This window comes from Scomber scombrus, chromosome 11 (genome assembly GCF_963691925.1).
Source record: "Scomber scombrus chromosome 11, fScoSco1.1, whole genome shotgun sequence".
Classification (NCBI taxonomy): Eukaryota; Metazoa; Chordata; class Actinopteri; order Scombriformes; family Scombridae; genus Scomber; species Scomber scombrus.
The window spans coordinates 16949268-16970923 of record NC_084980.1 but is presented as its reverse complement, the minus strand read 5'-3'; the positions used below and the strand labels follow the sequence as shown (position 1 = coordinate 16970923).

General features: G+C 40.7%; 1 protein-coding gene across 1 annotated transcript in view; it reads right to left on the bottom strand.

The window, feature by feature from the left end:
- Window positions 1-21656, bottom strand: part of phlpp1 (PH domain and leucine rich repeat protein phosphatase 1) — a 51906-nt gene that overhangs the window by 7977 nt on the left and 22273 nt on the right. The window contains exons 2-6 of the mRNA XM_062429493.1: window positions 8579-8775; window positions 7447-7572; window positions 6394-6542; window positions 2719-2865; window positions 584-811 (exon numbers count right to left, since the gene is read on the bottom strand). Coding sequence (XP_062285477.1) covers window positions 584-811; window positions 2719-2865; window positions 6394-6542; window positions 7447-7572; window positions 8579-8775 — 847 coding nt within the window. The remainder of the gene's footprint in view (window positions 1-583; window positions 812-2718; window positions 2866-6393; window positions 6543-7446; window positions 7573-8578; window positions 8776-21656) is intronic.

Genomic DNA, 21656 nt, shown 5'->3' with positions numbered 1-21656 from the left:
ACAATGAATCCATTAGATAACTATTGTTAAGTAACTAGTCAGCTAATTGACCAATTTTCTAGGACTGGTGTACTCTCACTTTCCCATCCTAAACATGACTGAGATTAATTATTGTATCAGATGTTTTTTTTTCGAGGAAACTAGAAGACTGTTAAAGGGACTAACAACACATCCTCATCATAGACACACTGAGTGATCTTTGCCCAAACAAGTGAGAATGTTGGAAAAATGATCTTACTGACCCTGTCCGAGCAAAGTCAGAAGGAGTGAAGTATTAACTCCGAAATAGTGCAAGTCACACCAGGTCTGTGCTTTTCCAAACAACAGGAGGACACCTGAAAGAGCCACTACAGGCAAATGATTTCCTGATTCTGTGCTGTCTGGTTGTCTGCACGTGCTTTGGCTTCCTCTCACTGCTTTTGTTTCTATCATTAGTGGGCTAACATGTGTCTTTCAGTGCATTGATTGGGACATGCAGAACTCAGGACTTGATGTTTGGTGTTGTCAAGTTTAGTCATTAAACCAGATATCATGATTCATTTATTCTATCTCTTCTAATCTTTTCGGTCTGTATTTGTCCTACCTTAGATCAATGTGTTTGACACGGAGTAGTCTGAAATTCTGCAAGACGAGGGTGTCTAGGTTGTTTCCAGCCATGCACAGCTTCTCCATGGAAGCCAACCGCTCCAGCACCTGAGGCACGTGGCTGAACAGGTTGAAGGAAAGGCCTAAGTAGCTCAGCCGCTGGAGCGAACCCAGCTCATTGGGCAGCTCATCCAGGCTGTTGCCATCCAACAGAAATGTCTGCAAACTGATAGAGCAACATTGAAATTAGACAACTGACCCTTTTTGTTAAAGAGGAGATGGGCAGGGTATCACTTTAGTAAACAATATTCTTTATTTGAACAGGTGGACTTGAATGATGAAGTGTTCACTGGGAGTTTTTCTGCATGCAAAACCTTTCAATTAATATCCAGCAGATGGCAGTAACAGCAGAGATGCCCTGCTGGCCACTTGAGGAATTTACAGGCATACCAGATCATTCCTGCAGATTAACTTCTCATCTAGCTCCATTTCAACCCCCACACCTGTATGTTTAGTTTAGAATTGAGTTTAAAGCACATGTCCAATTCAAGCTGTCCAAATCCAAGTACTAAATTACTCCCTGAAAGGATAAGTTCATAATTGTTCAAGTCTGTCTTTAACCATCACTCAGGGCCCATACTGTATGAACATTGAAATAGTTTTAGCCTGCTGTAATCATTCCTCCTGTTCATACTGGCTATTAAAGAAACTCCTTCCCAATGGGCTTGCAATATAAGCAACTGGGAGAAAAATCCACAGTTCAGTTTAAAAATGTATTCAAACGTTTAAAAAATGAAGTTAATATAAAGCTTTAGCTGTCTGAGTTAATCAAATCATATTCAAGGTTTCTAGTACAAAATTCCTTCTTGCCATTATGAAAAGGAGGAATGATAACAGAAAGCAATACCTGTTTTAATGTTCATATGAGCACCTGACAACTGGCAACTGAGTCTGTCTTGAACAATTGTGAAACTACTGTATCACTTAAGCTAAGTATGTTTCCTGTATTACCATAGTGGAGCATATTGGACAGAAAAACCCATGATGTATCCAGTTCAAGACCCTTATTTAATTATACTTTAAAAATATTTAGCCTTCCACTGGTACAGGAGTAATAGGGGTTTTCCAAAAGCAAGAAGGCTGGAGCAGGAGCAAATCCTAAAATGTTTCAAATCTTCCCATGAAATGCAAACTGGTTTTCGGCCAGCAAAATCAAATTTGTTCCATCCTCTTGAAAAAGTTGGCCTAGAAGTAAGAAATCTGTAGTCATGTCGTCACTATGTAATACCTAATATCATTTCTCAGCCTCAATAACCAAATGTAATAATTCATTTCAACGACGTAAATTAGTGGTGTATCATGGAGACAATGGTATACAGTGTTCAAGAAAAATGCAATATAAAGAAAAGAAAAGCTCAGGTGTGTGCCAAAAATACAAAAGACGGTAAAAATGAATTCTCTGCATACAACAGCTCAATTGCAAGCTTAAGAAACTAAATAAAATGACAACATATAAAACAAAAAAACATTTTAACATTTTAAGTAGCTCAGTTATAAGAATGGATTGGAGTGAACAGAAGAGAAGCCACATACCATGACTGAGGCAAAATATAAAGCAAGCATCACATTAATCTGTGAAGGTTGTTGTTTGTGAAACTAGCACAGTATGCCATGGTGGTTGTTAGGCCATATGTTTGTTGCTAGGAAACCAACACATTCGGCTATATAAACTTTTGACCAAACTCAAACCAGCAAACAAATGTAGTTAGTTTGTGAAAAGGTTCCCTGGTTTCCCAGCACTGAGACGGCATTGATGAAAGCATTGACCCCAGGTCAGCACTGTTACAAAAGTGTTGGATAATTACCAACATACGAGCAGCAAATAGAAGAAAGAGGTAAAGTGCACAACCAAAGCAAAATCCATAGTAGAATATTTAACAAAAGAAAAAACAACTGTGTGTTTTTGAACAGAGTTCTTAAATGCCTGAACCTTCAATGCACACACATTAAACCTTAGGTTTACTAAAGATTAACATGTTGCAACATAAATACCACCGGTTCTCTAAAATTGTTAAAAAGATAATAACAGTTTTCATCAGTTCTGTATCCACAATAACACCTCCTGTTACCTACTTGGTCATGGCTCCCACAGAGCTGGGGACAGAGGCCAGGTAGTTACAGCTGAGGTTGACTTCAGTAAGGGTGGGGATGTCGCAGATGGCCAGAGGGAACTGACCAAGGTGGTTGTTGGACAAGTTGAGGCTCCGCAGACGAGAAAACCTGGAAATAGCAGATGAAAGTATTAATGAAAAATAAGATATCAGAGAAGAGAGAAGAGAAGAGAAGAGAAGAGAAGAGAAGAGAAGAGAAGAGAAGAGAAGAGAAGAGAAGAGAAGAGAAGAGAAGAGAAGACAAGAGAAGAGAAGAGAAGACAAGAGAAGAGAAGAGAAGAGAAGAAGTGAGTGATTGGAGATGTGGTTGTATCTTGTCCACATGAATACTGCAAGAGCGTAGAGGATACTCATAAATAAATTCATGAGCAATGTAGCAAAGTTTAGACAAAACTTGTTTAAGTTCAAATACACACACAGTTGGGTTAAGCACACCTATAAACAAGGCTTTCCTCAATAGTGGGCCTAAACCTTCACATTTGATTGTAGAGCAAACAATTGCAGCGTCTGTGTTGTTCATTCAAACACCAGTGACCAGTGGCATTTGGCGCAGTGTACCATAGCAGAACGGTGACCTTCAGAGGGGTTAGCCCCTTAGGGGGGAGGGAGCTGAGGGAACAAGGCAAAGCAGGGGAAAGGACTCGCTCTGTCTTTATTTATCCATATACACACATACAGACACATGCATGCAACCTGTTATCACCTATCATGTACATAGGGAGAGAGCAGCTATGGCAAGCCAGAGATGGGCAGCTACATTAGCACCGTGGGCTACAGCAACTGCTAAAACTGGCACTACTTGATTTTCTTCCCTGTGTAAACACACAGGTTACACACACATGCTCACAGAGTATCATGGTGATGGAGAGAAAGGCAACTGAGACGTGAGGGCTATTGATTAGGGTGGCCAAGTAATTCCAGCTGAGGGTGACTCCTACAGGCTGTGCGTGGGGTGTGTGTGGGAAAATGTCATTTCACCATTAAATCAACCTCTGCAATCTGCTGAGTAACGCTCATAGCCCTCCTCAGACTCGCCCCTTGTCTTCTTGTCAGACTCTCTTCTTGTCTGTGTCTTACTCTGTGTGTCTGTCCTATCATGCTTTCCCCTTGCTTGAATCTTAAACCCTTCCTTTAGTATTTAAAGCTGCACTAATATTTTTCTTATATAATCAATTAAACAATTGACTACACATTTTTGTAGTAGTCACAACCCTACATATAATTATCACTCCAGTATTCAGTTCCCTTTAGCTTTGCAAAGTTATTTAGCTTCTTTTAGTTCATTGTTTTCTTTTTCTAAAACACATTCTCATTAACGTGTTTAGGCGATTTTTCTTTCAGTAAGAAGTTTTGATGAACTGCCTGTATGCTACATGCAGAGTTGGTGAAGTTTGCAGCTAGCTTGTTGCTCTAGCAAGCTAGGTGCCAGATATGTTCCTTAGGAAGACCAGAATACAAAAACAGAGGAAAGTGAATATTCCATTTACATTCATTAAGTGGTCAGAAACACAACCCCAGATCAATGATAATGTTGCTGCTAGATGTGTAAATAAGTAATTCTTTGCCATTATCATCAAATACCATAACTTTACAAGGTAAAACATGTTTAAATTAAAGCAGCTTCAGTTTTTTCACTTGGCCTTAAATAGTGCCTTTCATCTCATCGTCTTTCTGCTGCAACTCCGTCCAACTTTCCTCTTTCTCCCTTTCCCTGCACCTTCATTTCCATGACTTTTATGTCCTTCATAACTTGCTAAACTATCATACATATGTAAATAAACAGGCCAAAGGTTCAATGATATTCATGAAACGTCAGCCATTCCCCTCAGTAAAGTGGTGACCTCTCTGTCTCAGGGAGAGATGCATGCTGGGAAGGTAGTCCCATGCCAGAGGAAAGAGCTAGTATCCCAGACAACTGACTATGCATATCTGATTGGCAAATTACCCAGCAGTTATTATTCGGCCAGAGAGAAAAGATAGAGAAAGGGGAAAGGCATGTGGCAGGTTCACACATTGTGCTCCTCTTGGGGGAAAAAAGCGCAAAAATACAAAGCGCTACGACTGATGTCAGATGTCAAAGAAAGCCATTGTTTGTACTGAAACAAAAACAGACTCTCACAAAACTGTCCACTCCAAAACACATACACCCACATTCATTGCACACAGAGTATTATTGTTCCTGACTCAAGCTCTTTTGACATCAGTCTCTCAGGGGCAAAGCGAGTACTCAAGTAACTCTGCTGCATTTTTCTGTCAAAACCCCTCTATTTTCAGCTAACTATTCATCTCTTTCTCATTACTGACCTCTTTTTCTGTCATGCTGGGTCAAATGCGGATGAGCCTACTTAGGTTTGGCAAAGCTAAATGGGTGTTTGCTCGCTTGACCAGCAGGGGAGCTGTGCTTCACTCACTCAGATTTAAAACCTAGTAATTTCCCTCCCATCATCATGTCCTGAGAACTACTCACTATCCCTGTGGATTAAAAAAAATAAAATAAAAAAAGATGACTCATACAATTCTGACCCCTACTCATTTACAATTTTCTCTCAGGAAGACACACAGGCATGCAAAATTATAGATTTATAGATACACAGCCACACACACACACACACACACACACACACACACACACACACACACACACACACACACACACACACACACACACACACACACACACACACACACACACACACACACACACACACAAATTAATGTCAGTGCAGCCTTCTCAAAAAAAAAAGAAAAAAAAAGAATCCCATACTGTATCAAGACTCTGTATGCACTGACGCCAAATCTCTAGCCTGCAGCCACTTTTTGTGTTGCATAGAGGCAAGCAACTCTCTCACTCCCTCTCATACACACACTCCATTCTGCAAACACTTCCAACACACATAATCAGGCATCAGATTCACACAATTCACTCAGTTAAATGATGAACATTTTCTGTGGCAGGCGTACACATGTACCAGTGTAAACATGAATGCAATACACACACACACACACACACACACACACACACACACACACACACACACACACACACACACACACACACACACACACACACACACACACACACACACACACACACACACACATCTTGGCTATGGGCTTTAATCTGGGACCATGATAAGCATGCAGCAGATGGTGCCCACAGAGAGAGAGAGTAAGGGAGGCCAGGCACATTAAAAGCTTCCCTGCAGACATATCTACCCTTCTGGGCTCTGGGCTCGTTTGGCCTGGCCTGGTACAGTGCAACCCTGGCTAGCCTCTTTGGTCCCTGTGTGCCAATGGCCGAGTCCTAGACTGCTCAGGTCAATGGCTCGCAAACTGCAGGCGAACACTAAATCTGTCCAAACCAGTCAGCCATGACCTGCTGTGTCCAGCGAAGCCTTGTTGTGTGTTGCTGTCTCTCTTCACCCTTCTCTTTTTACAACAGCACAGCCCATCTCATGTTGTGGCCAAATTATGCTAAGCTTTGACTCATCTTTCCAACCCTGAACTGTTTCCTCAACCTGTCACACCTCCTCCAGTCTTTTCCTCTCCTTTTATTATCATTCACTCCTTCCTTCCTCTCCACTCCTTGTGGTTTAGCTTCAGGTGCGTTTACTGTAGATATACAATGGCGTTGTACCTTTGCAGCTGCTGCAGCCGCTGGTCTGTGGGCAGAAAGTTGTGTTTGAGGTTGAGATGGGTGAGGTCGTGGCTGTAGTAGAGGTTGGGAGGAAGTTGCTCCAAACTGCAGCAGGATAGATCTACTGAGTTGATCCTCTGGGACACCATCTAGATGGAGGTGGGGAGGGAAGTGGGAAGAGTGGAAAAAAAGACAAGCATGGAGTTAAACAGGATTATCTCTACTACACAAGACTTTAGTGGTTTACTGTGTGTGTGTGTGTGTGTGTGTGTGTGTGTGTGTGTGTGTGTGTGTGTGTGTGTGTCTGTGTGTCTAGCCTGCTGCTAAGGAGTCAAATGTCATTCAGTGGGCAATCTGCTTAGGATTACAAAGTCAGGAAAAGCAAGGGAAAGTCCAACAGGTTTGATCACGCCACTAATATAACATCACAGTACATTATTGTGTGATCAAGTTAACCACAGTGCCTGGATCAGTTAAGATCAGGGACTGTTTCTTAGACAAGTACACAGAAACGTATAAGTGGTTGTCTAAAATGAAATGACAGCATAAACGTCCTCCACCTCATCTTGAGGGAGTGAATCAACAGTCAGTGTGATCGAGCCTTGCGGAGCAGAGTTAGCTAGAGGCTTAGCAGTCGTCACTGGGGCACGTGCTGCTTCTATCCAGGCTTCTATTCTGAGTGGCCCTCTGGGTGCTGGTGACATGCATGTCCCTGTTAATATTTAGAAAAGAGGTTTTCTGGCTATGGCCTACTTGAGTTCAAATAAGAGAAAGGAGAGTGTTAGAGCCACGAGTGGTGTTTATGTGTATGAGTGCACCCAAAGACACTTGGGTTATACACTAAACCGTGGACAGCATTAAAATATGTACAGTTTTCAATCCACTCTGCTCACACAGGCAGTGGGATCGTGGTGGATATAATGCCATATTTTCCGAAGTCAACTCGCAGTCACGCATGTTCTGACATATAACGCAGCTGACCCGTAAGTAGCGCTGGGGAGCATATGCTTGTGTTCTCCTTTTCTTTCTCTAACTCTCCTGCACATGCAGTACCTTGGCAGCGTGTCTGTGCCAGCGCAGGTGTTCTGTGAAGCTGTCAAAGCTGACGTAGTAGGTTTGACTCTGAGGCCCTGCTGAGCTGAAGGCCAAGCAGTGATTGTGCTTCTTCACCTCCTCCACCTGCAGAACAACACACACAATAGAGAGACATTAGATATGAAATAGTGACATCTCTGACCCAAATCTGAATATGAACTATAATAGTGCCACAAAATAAAAGGAAACAGAGAGAGAAGAGTTGACACATGGATGTCTTAATATATTTGTTCTTATTTGAAAAGATATAAGACGCTTAATGGCTGCAGGGTAGACAAACTCAGTCAACCAGAAGCACACTATATATAAAATATATAAGGGACACTTGATTACATAATGAACGCATGTGCGTGATACGGACGGGAAGAAATGCATGTAAAACTGCTCTTTAGACACGCAGAGTCACACACACTCAAGCACATGGACTGTGAATGAATGGCTGACTAGTTACGGTGTTTTAATAGAATACTGGCACGCACACACACAAACTCACCGCACACAGGCACATGCAGGGGCACAGTGTGCATGAATGGTTGACTAGAGGTCATGTGTTGTGTGTGAAATGTTTAAAACTGGGTGTGGTGGGATTTAGAGTGTCCATTGTGTGAGGCAGACGGACTTAAAGGGCTTTTCAGAAGAGAGTGCTTAGAGCTTATTTAGTGGCCTTGCAGATACACAGATCCATAAAGCAATAAATGTGTAAAGGTCAATTTTAGGGAGGCAGTTTTTAAAAAGTGCTGGGAGAAATACAAGTACATTACATTACTCATTATAGCATGCCAGAATAATTTGGATTTGTAAAAACCTGGCTTGCACCATTTTTGTTTGACCTTGAGCTGAAATGAACAAAGCAGCAACCATTACTGGATGTCACCCGAAAGGACAAAGAATTGTTGAAGGCAAAATGTTGTCAAGGACAACCTATTTGCAGAGGATAATAAGAGCGACTTTATCGGGTCGTTCTCTGGTGGTATGACATTATGGGTTTATGATCCAAAGCATAAATTAGATAACATCATCATAAAAGGCCAGGATGAGAAACAAACAGAAAGAGTACGTGATTCACTGTTGTGGCAAGTCTTAGACATACTTTTCCTCCAATGAGCGGCAGGATGTGCATCTTCCCCGTCTGGCTCTCCTTGACAGAGGAGACAATGAGGCATGTGCCGCACAGGATGACCTGCCGTCTGGTCCAGCGGTTGACTGGCAGCTGGAGCTTCCCTTTCCGAACGTTGTATGTACCTGACAGTTGGACCCGCTCTGAGCTCTCGATGCTTTGAGGCTTCCCTGGAACAAAAAATAAGAGATATTGTGTCGTTAGCGCTGATATGTGACACAAGTCTGGCAAATAATTATATACTGCTTAAGGAAACCAATGATCATATCACCAGTGAATCAATTCAATCTAATAAGAATGTCAAGATAGTTATTTTAAAGACAGGTACACAATGACACTTACTAAACATATAATGCTAACACCAAACATGACTACAGCCACTCTTGCAGTTCTGTGAGGCACTTATGTACCTCCAAGCACACAATGACAATGCTAACATGCTGATGTTTAGCAGGTAAAATATTTATGTTCACCATCTTAGTTTAACGTTCGCTGTTCGTACACAACGTACAACCGAGACTGACAGGAATGTCATTATTTTTTTAGGTATTTAGTCATACACCAATCTATTGGACACAATTTTGACTCGATACAACAGCTGTGGAGGTATTACATTTTAAAACACAAATGTCAACCTTCTGTTGGTACTTGGATCAGTCAGGGACTCACAAAAGTCATTTGGATTCACTGTCCATGAACTGTTTGTAGAGAAGTTTGTGCCAATCAATTCTGTCAATGTTGAGATATTTCACAATAAGTGAAAGCCTTAACCTGCTGGTGGCGCTAGAGGAACAGTCAATGGATCACCAAAGTCTTTAGGATTCATCCCATGGGGACGATGCAATCCATCCTATAGCTGTTCAGATATTTCAACCTGGACCACACTATTAGACAGGTCTACAAGCAATTCCATTGAAAGAGACATGGCTGCGTGGCTAAAAAAATATCAGACTGTGTGGCACCCAAATACCATATATTGAGAAATATAGGCACAATGGTTGGCGTGGTGAGCTTTCAACACAATCCCATCACAATGCTGGGTTTGCATCAGATCTAAATACATTCAGCACAACTGTCAGCCTTGAATGTCCTACAGTACTGTGCGCATAGATTTGAATAGTCTGGATTTGCATTTGTGCAGCTCTCCATTAATAGAGTCTCAAATTCAATACCAGGTGCCCCCCCTCTAAATTATGCTCTTACAATTTCTGAGTTGTCTTTATTCAGTTTTACCCATCTGTCTGTCTCTCCTCCATGCCCTGTTCTCTTGCTTCACTGTGAGCCTGCCAAACCTGACAGTCAGGGTGCTTATCAGGCGTTCTGTCAGCCAGGCTGTCTTATCGTTCTGTCTAAACATCCACCTGCTTTCTGTCTACGTCCACCTCCGCAAAAAACCTCCCCAGGCTGGCATGTGCCGCTACCCCCCTCCCGTCATGTCTCTTCTATCTGACCGTGTGCCTGGCTTTGAGTTTCTCCATTCTATCTATAGTTTTATGTTTTGTGCTCACAGCATGTTTAACCTCACTGTTTTCCCCATTCAGCCAAGAGATCCATGGCTTGATTTACAAAGTTGACAGATGGACTTAGAAAATGTCTCACATCCTGTGACCTGCCATAATCTAGCTGTGTCCCTTTTGGACTGGCTCTTTCACACATACTCCAAACACACACAGTGAAGCAGAGGAGGACAGGTTGGAGGTGAGTTAAAAAGAGAAAGAGTCAGTAGGGTAAGCGAGTGCGAACAGGCACACGCTCTTATAGCTTTAAATTATTCAGGTCTTTCACATGTCGACTGTAAAACTAACGCAATAGAGTGCTGCGCCCTCACCCAACACACTCAGCAGAGTTTAATATCATTCTGACCAGGAGTTGCTTATTTGAGCTGAAGTGAGGTCATCCCCCTGAGGTCATGACAATGCATACGTAATGATTTTCACTAACGTATACACAGCTGAACTCACCGTGTTCAAGAGGCAGAGTTTCATACAAACTTTGGCAATCACAATTCACTTTAATCAGCACCACAACTGAGCCCTGACCTTTCATCTGTGTTAAAAGCTAATCTTGTGTTCACAACAGAATCAATAGCCTGGTTTGCAAATGGATATTTGCTTTGACTAGATGCTGAGTGCGTAGCATATCACACTCTTTTTAAATGTTGACCAGAAGTCATGTTTGACTACAAGGGTGAACTGTCTTGGTATGCTTAAACAACAGAGATAATCACAAGACTAACTAGATGGCACAGGCCGCTGCCAATACTGAGCTGTGCAACGTGCAAAGCCGCAGCCTCCACAGCTGTTTATCTTTTAAACATTTTTATAATTTTATTTTGTGAGAAACAGTGTGGGAATGCAATACTGATTCAGCAGCTGATTATAAAGTCACACGTCAGACTTTCTCAAAAGCATGTGTAAAATAATATTGCAATATACTGTTAACATGTACTCCAAATGGAATGGAAAATTCCAGAAGTCAAATTTGGTATTGTGTGAAATAACAATAATGCTTAAGAAACATCAATGTGTGTCTTTTTATAAACACACGTGGGTGGTTGTGGTAAAAAAGATGCACATCCTACTCCTTAAGGAGAAGGACTATTTACAAACCTCCCTGGATGCAATGCCAACTTAAATATGGTCTTATAATAGCAAATGCAGTTGACGCTGTGCAGAAAGCTGCAAAACCACATATACACTCACCAGCTACTTCATTACGTACACCTGTGCAATCTAACGCAATCTAATACAACAGCCCTGCTATAGATACTACATTTATGAAACATATTTATTTTTCAGTTTTCATTGACATTGTCAAAAAGGTAATAATTCTACTGTATGTTCATTATTGAGGTCGTAGTGGGTGGTGGTGATGGTATACTGTGGTGCATTATATTGAATGGCGTTCCTAATATCTAATAGCTAAATTTGTACTTTTTACAGCCTTATAAAAATGATCAGACATCTTGTGATTACACATCTTTGCTATCTCAACCCTATAAATTGGCACAGAGAAATATCTCATGTGCCTCACAAAGAAATTCAGTGGTATTCAGAAGGTACTGAATAAAAATTGTAACATCTCCCAGTCGCAATGTACAAATTAAATTGCTTTTTGTGCATTGAGTGAATCTGTTGAATTATCAACATTTCTGGCACTTTTATCAGGATTAAAAATTAGAACTTGGGGAACGTTGTTTACTTACACTGCATCCAAAACCTCAAAACTGTCCTTTCTCTGTCCTGTCCCCTCTCCTCACCACTGCTGATCTGCCACCTACTTAATTGCACTCCTGGAACAAGTGGAGTGTGCAGGGAGCCAATGAAACTGCAGGTTTTATCTCTCTTTTAAGGGTCATCATTACCTTCCACTCCACAGGAAATGCCATTAAATGAAGGTTTATATCATTTGTGGTATTGTGGGTATGTGTACACAGTGCTGGCTGGGAGCAAAATGCCATATATTGTATAGTAGACACATTGAGCGTGGGGGGAGCCATTGCATTTTTTCATAATTTTGATCATTGTACCTATTGATTATAATAACATTTCATGCACCCACGTTATTACTGACATAGGGTGTCATGGCTATTTCCCTACACAAGGTTTTACAACAACGTGCACATGAGAGCGTACATTAACAGTTGAACCACATCATCTCTATGTAAAAATGTGTTATATACTTTGCTGAACCACTTCCTGGTTTGACCTTGGCACAACGCACTTAGTTGTGCACACAAATAGATTTACAATGCAACAAACACAACATAACAGGTGTCCGCTTTCATTTTCACTTCCAAACAAGTGGTTTGTAGTTGCACTGAAGTGGTTATGCACTCACCAGCATGTACCTAAATAACTTAAATGAGAAATTAACTAATATCAATACACTGATATTATTAAAGTTTCTTTTGAAAAATAAGGCTTGTTTTTTTGGTTGCTGCTAAAATCAGCATTAAACTGAAATTTAAAAAATGGAGGGAAAAATCTGAGGCAGCCTAATTGATATACCTACATCTATTCTAAATCAGCATCTAGCTATCAGTCCACCAAATTTCAACTGCACCCATGTGACATCTTGCTAGCAGACAAACAAACCCAGTGTGGCGGCTGAACAGACTGGTTACTTCCTTCCAACTTCACAGTCTGGCAGAGGTAACCAGCAGGAGCATATTTTCATGATTGAGCTTAGAAAGGGGGTATGTGTTGCATTAGACAAATTATTCACAAGCTTTTAGCCTCAATATGTCACATGGGCATATTTCTACTATTTTTAGGTCTTTTGTTGGAACATGCTCTCTCCCACACAAGCATATGCACAAACACACGCACCCTACTCCTCCTACTCTTCCCCTTGCTGACATCCACACACACACACACACACACACACACACACACACACACACACACACACACACACACACACACACACACACACACACACACACACACACACACACACACACACTCAGTGACAGTGATTAAGCATCTCCATATGTGCATCCATTGTCCCCACCTGAATGCTGATGGACCACAAACAGCAAGAGATTTTTTTTAAAGGGAGAACAATGCAGACAACTTGAGTGGGCTGCTTTTGTGATAAGAGAAGTTTGAAAGCTGCTCCTGTATGGATGTTGCCATTTACAACCATCTCACATGGATGCGGGATGACTGGATGGAAGCAAACCTTTCAGTCTGGCCATGGGAATACACAGTGGAAGAAGTGGGGAGATGGGTGGGACTGCCACTTGAGCATCCTGTTTACAGGGGTGAGCCAGGGAAAAGCAGGATCTCAGGATTGGTTACCCCAAAGAGGGGGAAGGAAGTGTCTGTACAACCGTCTGAGCTGGTATATTCCAAATGTGTGAACCTTAGGCCTCTTTCACTCAAAATATTTTAAGCAGCAATGATGTAAGTCATGGTGGTCATTCCGTATTCTATGTGCGATGCATAAGATGCGCATGTAAAAATAATAGAAAGGCCTTGCAGCGTGGGTGTGTTCATGTGCTGAAGTCACAGTCTATTCCTAGACCTACTGTATGCAGGAGCACTACTGTGTTTGTGTGTTTGTTTGTGTGTGTGTGTGTGTGTGTGTGTGTGTGTGTATGTGTGTGTGTTGGTTATTGGAGATGGCTTCCTTCCTTTTCCCTCAGGTTCAGGAAGAGAGTTTTCCCCTCCGCACTAGGCTCCAATACTACTGGAAATACACACACACACACACACACACACACACACACACACACACACACACACACACACACACACACACAGCCACACACACACACACACACAGCCACACACACACACACACACACACACACACACACACACACACACACACACACACACTCACATACACACACACAGGACCAGTGAGAAAGTGCCTCAGTTTTTTGATCTCACTTTCAAAGGTGAAAGCTACTCTCGCAGAGACCAAAGCCAAAGTATGTGTCCCAATGGTAAACAAAAGGGGAGCCGCACCACAAAAATAGGAACTGGCCGTCATTCTCAAACTGACTGAAAAAATCTAAGTTATTAATGTAAAAGATACTCCACTTAGTATCAATACTGATTTCCAGGCATTCCTGGTTGCATATTATTTATTATAACAAATTATAACAAATAATACAACATGAAAACAATTAAAGCATATGACGTTTCAAACACAGTATGTGAGAAGTGTCCAGATTTCAGTATTTTGGTCATGCATAGGCCTGTCTAACTGAGGCCAGATGGCAACATAATACTAAAGGCTGCTATAACAGTATTTTTGGCTTCAAGAAATGTGGATTCCACCTCTGGGAAGCATCTGCTGATGACGATTAACTAATGGAGGCCACTGTCATTTTTCTGTCAGGTAATGTGATTTGAAGACTGCTGTCAATACAAGTTACTTTAACTCTGCTATTTTGTAATACCAGCCATCTCCACAAGTTAGTCAATCATATGTGGTCTTTCAGAATTTCATGTATGATGATATGGTCAATAAACTACAGATTGCGCCTTTAAACAAACTGTATACTTTCCTTAGAGCAAGCATGACCTTCTTTCCACTGATCTATATTAAGACATTAAGATAATTGGCATGAACAAGGTAGGAAACAAAATGATAAAATGATAGACTAAAAGCTATTTTTCTGTTCAATTCCAGACTTTAAGTCTGTGAAATGTGCATTAACATTTTCAGAATGAGCATGTAGATGTGAAACAGCTGCTACCGTCTGCAGCTTCAAAAAGACATCTTTGAATACTGATACAGAATGAACTGCATTTATACAGCGTATTATGTGTATTTTTACCAAGACAATCACATGGGCATGAAAGAAACAACTGCTGGTTGCTAAATGTGTGATTATCAGAATCAGAATTATAGCAGATATTTCTCCTATCAGTCTGCAACACTGCCTCTCAGATGCCCCGCTGCCCTTATTTCCATCATTGTTAGTGATCAGTACCCAAGGCCGACCTCTCTCCATCCATCTCCTCATTTAACCGATTCAACCTTTTTTTTTCTTTCCTGGAGCTTCTCAGTAATAACAAGGACATATCCCTGGTTAATCATCCTGCCCTGCTAAATGCAACCTGACATCAGCACACCTCCACTACAGGACTGGGCATGCCATACCGTAGGGCATCAATGACCCACATAAGTCACATCAGAGCATGAGCATGCGTAGATGCACACTTGCTTATTCTATAGGCGGTGACAGATGTGATGTGCCGGATGGCAAGACTCTAGGACTTGTAAATGTTTCTAAGCCTATATTGGGTTCCTATATCTCTAACATCAGCTTTTCTCTTCTTCTTTTGAAGTGTATTTATTCAACTGAAGCATCTCATTAAAGGACTAACAACAACAGCAGCCTCTAAAAAGAGTTGAAAGAAGACACTAATGAACTATCAGACTAATCATCAGATAATCTGTACCATGTTGGAGATATTAAGTCATAAATAGCAAACTGAAGTTGGGTAGTCGGTGGAGAAGCGACATAGAAATAGATGTAAGACAGAGTGAGGCCAGCTGTTACTCTGCGACACAAATAGCTGCACTGTCCTTCTGTTGGAAAAGACAAACACATGCACAAACACACACAAACACACACAATGTCAAAATGCATGTACCTAAGGGTGTGAATTTCCACGCAAGGGAGGGATGTGCCTCCCACATCTGATCGGCCATGCCTCTTTGCTTGTTTGTTTCTCCATCTCTGATTCATCTCTCTCTCTCTCTCTCTATCTCTCTCTCTCTCTCTCTCTCTCTCTCTCTCTCTCTCTCTCTCTCTCTCTCTCTCTCATTCTCTGTAGATGACTTGAGGTGATTACTCAGATCCAAAGTGACAGGCCGTGTTAAGCCAACTGTCAGCTCCAACAGTGGTTGTCGAGCCTTGCTGGAAGGTGGCTAAGGCCATCGTGGGTGACAGGCTGCCTGCTGCACTCACCTAACTGCTCCACATTTTTCCTCACATTACACTTCTCTACACCTCACAGGACAATGCACATGTTGAGCTGTGAAAAACACAGCGTGCAGTAGAGATTTTCAGGGAGGTCTCAAGGCTGTTTAAATACCACAGTTTCACGGTTTGTGAAATGAATTATCTTTAATTAGTAGCTTCTTAATCCTACAAACGTCCCCTTTAAAAGTTCCCACATGTTCTGACACAAACATGTCCATAGAGAGAGGCTGGAGGGGGCTGCCTCCCCCTCTCAGACTGAGGAGGTGTTGATGTGTGAAATGTGTCAAGCTGTCCTTTGTGTAAAAGTGATAAGAAGATGAGGTACATGTTTGCATGGGAAATAAGTGAGATGGTCATGCATTATCTCTTATCGTGTGATACGGAAGATGCACATGTGTTCATGTGTTCATGTGTTCGGCAGCAGTCAAAATATCAAACAAAGACAAGCTGGAGAGTACTTCAGTAGTTTCCTTTGGTGTCAGGTAGTTTTTAGCCACGCTAGCAGCATGGCTCTAGGGATGGCAATCCAAATATTTATTTGTCAAAAACTTTTGTTTATGACCAAATACCAGCATAACAAATGACATAAACCCAACAGCAACTGCTAGGATGCTAACCAGTTAAATGAACACAGTGAACATGGTAAATATAATACCTGCTAAACATCAGCATGTTAGCATTTAGTGTAGAGTCTTGTTAAAGTGGTAGTTATTGTTCTAGTTTTGTCCAAAGGTGCTATTGTAGGGCTGAAGCTAACAATTATTTTCATTATAGATTATCTGACAATAACTTTCCCAATTAATCGATTCATGATTTTGTCTGTAAAATGTAAAAATAGTGAAAAACTACTATCTCCAGAGTCAAAGTTGATGTCTTCAGATCTCTTGGTGGTCCATAACCCAAATATATTTATTTACCTTTTACATTTTCATGCATCATCTGACTCATCACAAGACAGCATTTTTTTTATTTGCCATTTTTGCTTAAAAAATGACTAAAACGATTATTTGATTATCAAAATAGTTGCAGATTAATTTTCTGACGATCAATTAATCAATCAATCAACTAATTGTTGCAGCTCTACTTTACTGATACACATAAAGAGCAGAAATTGGGACATAACTTTTGCTATAATCTCAACCATCAATTAAGACAAGTCACTGTATGCAAGTAAGAAGACATAAGACATAAGAAGATAAAAATAAAAATAAAACAATTTTGTGTGTTATATTCTGTCGTGTTTCTGCATCTTAATTCACAACTGTGTTTTGATCAAACAAAATAACCTTGACCCAATTATGGTGACTCTATAAGACTCAAGCATAAACAGACTCTGTGGTGTTTAGACAGTGACACAAGCAGATGATTAACTAGCTGAGTATTTATTTAATCATTCATGTCACAGCTTGCTTTGCTTTCATTATGTCTTTAATTAATAAAACAATTAAACATGCTTAAATCGTTTTGCACTTTAGATGCCATGCTTCTGAATGTGTGCGATTTTCCAAAAGGAGAGTTTTACAGTACGTTAAATTAAAATGTTTTGAAATATACTAAAATAACAGCTACAAATATTATAATACAGGATGAGGGGACAGGCAGTAGGTGTGTATGAATTATTTTTTTGTTGTCATTGCTCTCAGGTGGTGATGTAGCATTAAGGAGCAGGGCCACACAGAGACAAAGGGCAAGAGAAAATGTGATGTTGTGGCCCAGGTGACCCTGAGATGCACCTCCATCTCCGGAGGGAGGTTGTGCAGGATAATTAATAGTTTGATGGATGCCCTCAAATTCTGATAGCTCATCTCTCTTAAGCATGTTGCCAGGAAGGACACATCACACAGACAGACACGCACACGCACACACGCACAAACACACACACACACAAAAGCATTGACACTATACAACAACTTTTCTTCCAGTCCAGTGAAACACATCCTGAATCCAAATGAGGTCACAGCCTGCAATATCTTCCCCATCAAACCATTATTACCCTTTGCCCCTGGGGAGAAGGGGAACTAAACAGCCCTCTGCTATTAAAGGCATTGTACAATCAGTTATCAGGTCAATGCATTACCATTCACTGCCTGTAGGGGCAGTGTGGGAATGCATAATGGCAGGGGGATGACCTGAAGGAGGATTTGTAGTGAGCTCTGTAATGCTGAATTATCTTCTCTTTGCTGCAGTTTGACCCACTTGCACACTAAGTTGCTCTTCTGTAAATGATGTCTAACATGACTTATTGCGTAGTGCCATAGACACTCTATCCACTTCTCACTTCACATATGAGGTCATGTGAACGTGATTCTGATCTATGTTTAAGCAGCAGCAGAAACAGATGCAAACTACGTCTCAGATGCCTGACAGCTGCAATGAGGAACAGCAACTCTGGTACCCTAAAGAGGAAGTAATAGCAGCATTTATATGAGCAACACTGTCCTTCACACCACCCACTGTACTGTGAACATGCTTCATCATGTAATTCAATCAATAACCACTAAAAATAGACCCAGATGCAGTGGACAGAGAGCTGTGTTGTGGATGCTCCGAATCGCAGGTGTTCTGTCTGCATTGGTGTGTGAAAAAGAAGATTCTACCCAGTGATTCCCTGTTGTTGGTGGAAGGGCTGGATGCTGACGTACATGGATGTGTGCTCCCCTTCTCCTCTCCCCCTTCTTCCCGGCTCGACTCCTGCCGCTGTTATGTAATGTGTGTGTGTTACGAAACCTTACATTGGAAAACAGGAGCCCACTGATCAGTGAGCTCATAGCGCAAACACACACGTAAGAGCTCCAGGGATTGTTTTCAGCCTTTGTTTGTGTGTGAGCAAATGCAAATGTTGTCACCAGAGTGGACAAAGGTGTCTGCATGTTTGCTCATGCAATACAATACAATATGTGAGTGCGTACTATAAATTAATTGAATGCATGGATGTAAATCTGAGTGCTATTGTAAGGCTGTGAAAGTGCGCAGAGCTCCTACATTAATTATTTAGTATGTTTGCGGTTGAGAGTGTATGTGTGTAAAATAAATAAGTAAAAAAATAAAAGAAATAACAAAGGTCCATGTGCAACATGCTTGTGCTGTACAAGCATGAATACTAGGAGCTATGCTGCTGTACAGAGAACTATAGCTAGAGAGAGGGGGGTGGGGAGTGGAAATAAAGAGCTATCCATAGGATTGAGGAGTAGGAGAAACAGTCAAGTCAAGCTGCGATGGTTAAGACAGAAAAAACATTGTATGGATCGATAAATACATGGATAAACAGACAGACAAGGAGTTGGCCACAGGCATATCCTGTCACCCAAGGCAGAAAGACTCATGAGAGGAAAACACTGTAAGGCTAGGTGAGCTAATCTCAGTCCTTGCTTTATAACTTCCACAAAACAGACACTACACACTCTTCAGATGACAAAATTGATAAAATAATGTATGAATGTTTCCAATTACAGTCCATTACAACTTTGGTCTTAATTTTGTTTCATATCTATTATAATAATAAAATACTCTTAAAAGTGTAACTTCTAAGATGTAGGAAAACAGCAACATCACTACAACAAAGTCTGACAGGGCAAGAAATAGTGTGTGGTCAGATGATAAAACAGAATGTAAACAAGTTTAAAGTTTAGCAAGATTATCTAGACCTCTCTATATAGTTGATCAACAATCATTGATCATGAGATGATTATCCACAGTGATCTCAATTTAGACTGGTTTACCTCAGCATTTAATAATCTTGAAGAATTTTTTTACAATCTTAATTTTGCACAGCTGATTTCACATCCCTCTCACCCCAACCTGAAGGATTCCTCCAAGTCAAGCTTAATTGGATTAATATTAACAAACAGGCCAGAGAAATATCCTGCCTGTGGTGTTTCTGACCTTGGTGTTAGTGACCGTTGCTCGATTGTTTGCATTAGAAAATGTAAAATGGAGGAAAACTGATTCAGACATAGGGGTCAAAAGGAACTTTTAATGACTAGGCCTTTCTACATGATCTTTAGTCCAGTCCAATCATTGACACTCCTTAAAAACCCTGATCCCAAGCTAGTTTTAAATTACTTTACCAATGTTTTAACTCAGTTTGAGATACATACATCTTTTAAAAAGACAAGAACAAGATGTAGGTCCACTCCCTGGTTCACTGCAGAGCTTTCTACCTTAATTGTATTCCTGAAACAAAGCGTGGGCTGTGGCTAGGTGGACCAAATACCTTTGTTATTGGTTTGCTTGTAGACAGTTGAGGATAAGTGCCAAAACTGATGAATATCTGCACTCTTCACTAATTCACCTTATAATCACAATTCATTCTGGAAAATCTGCCTCTAACAATTCTAGCACTCCTCTACCTGCCTGTGTTGTTAATGAATAATTAACTCTAACTGACAGCCTTGCAATTTGTAGTCTATCTTAGTGTGTCCCAACTGTTGTGAGAAAGAACATAGGTCACCCTTCATTATATTACTGCTGAAGTAAACCACTTCTTTAGCTTATCTCCTGTCACTAGTAGGATGGTAGCTGATGCCTTATGTAATATTGATGCACAAAAATCAACGGGTGTTGATAAACTGGAACCGTTTGCTTTAAATTCCTCAGCACAGCTAATTTTTGAATATATAACTCATATTTTCAACCTTAGCATTACCTCTGGCATCATTCCTACATTCCTATACACTGCCTATGTTCCTTCTCTCCATAAAGATGGTAGCAAATCTATATTACATAACCATCATCCAATCCCAAAACTATCCTTTCTTGCAAAAATACTTAAGTCACTTGTTGCGCAGCTGAAATCATTTTTGTCCACACATTCCATACTAAGTCCAATTCAGTCTGGCTTCAGGCCTAAATGTAGCACTAATTCTGAAACTTCTTTAGTTATTAACAATATAGTACCAGTGTTTGATAACACAAAAGCACACTGTGCTACTTTTTTTATTGATTTAACAAAAGTTGACAACAGTTGACCACTCTCAGCTTTTACAACAACTTTCTTCTTTGGGTTTTCACAATGCTAGCTGTCTGTGGTTTCAGAATTTTCTTTCTGATAGGTCACAGTGTATCAAGATAGGTAACATTTAGTCCTCTTTTCTCCCCATTAAAAAAGAAGTTCCACAAGGTTCCTTACTTGGACCAGTTGTATTGATTATTTATATGAACAATATTACCTCTTCATTGTACAATTGTAACTTCCATCTATTAGTCCGTGAGCCAGGGCCTCAAAATATGGAAACCGTTACCGAAAAAGTGGCAAAGGCTACCATACCTTTTCTGAAAGCCTGGAATCTCAGCTTTTCAATGATGTATGATGGCCATCTGACAAGAGTAGCTGTTTTGAGTTATCACACATAATGTAAACTAAGGTTGAGAAAAATAATGCGTATAAATCAAGCAGAACACTGACAGCTGAAAATCTATATTGGACATATTGGAATATTTTATTTTGTTATGTTTGGTATCATTTTAAAGGGGAGACTCTGGGCTTTCATTTAAATCCTTTTGTGAACATTTTGGATACGTACAGCCAACCCTGGAGCTCTTCAAACTTTTAATCACACACATTTTCCTGCCATTTCCGCCTAAGTCATCTTTTGTCTT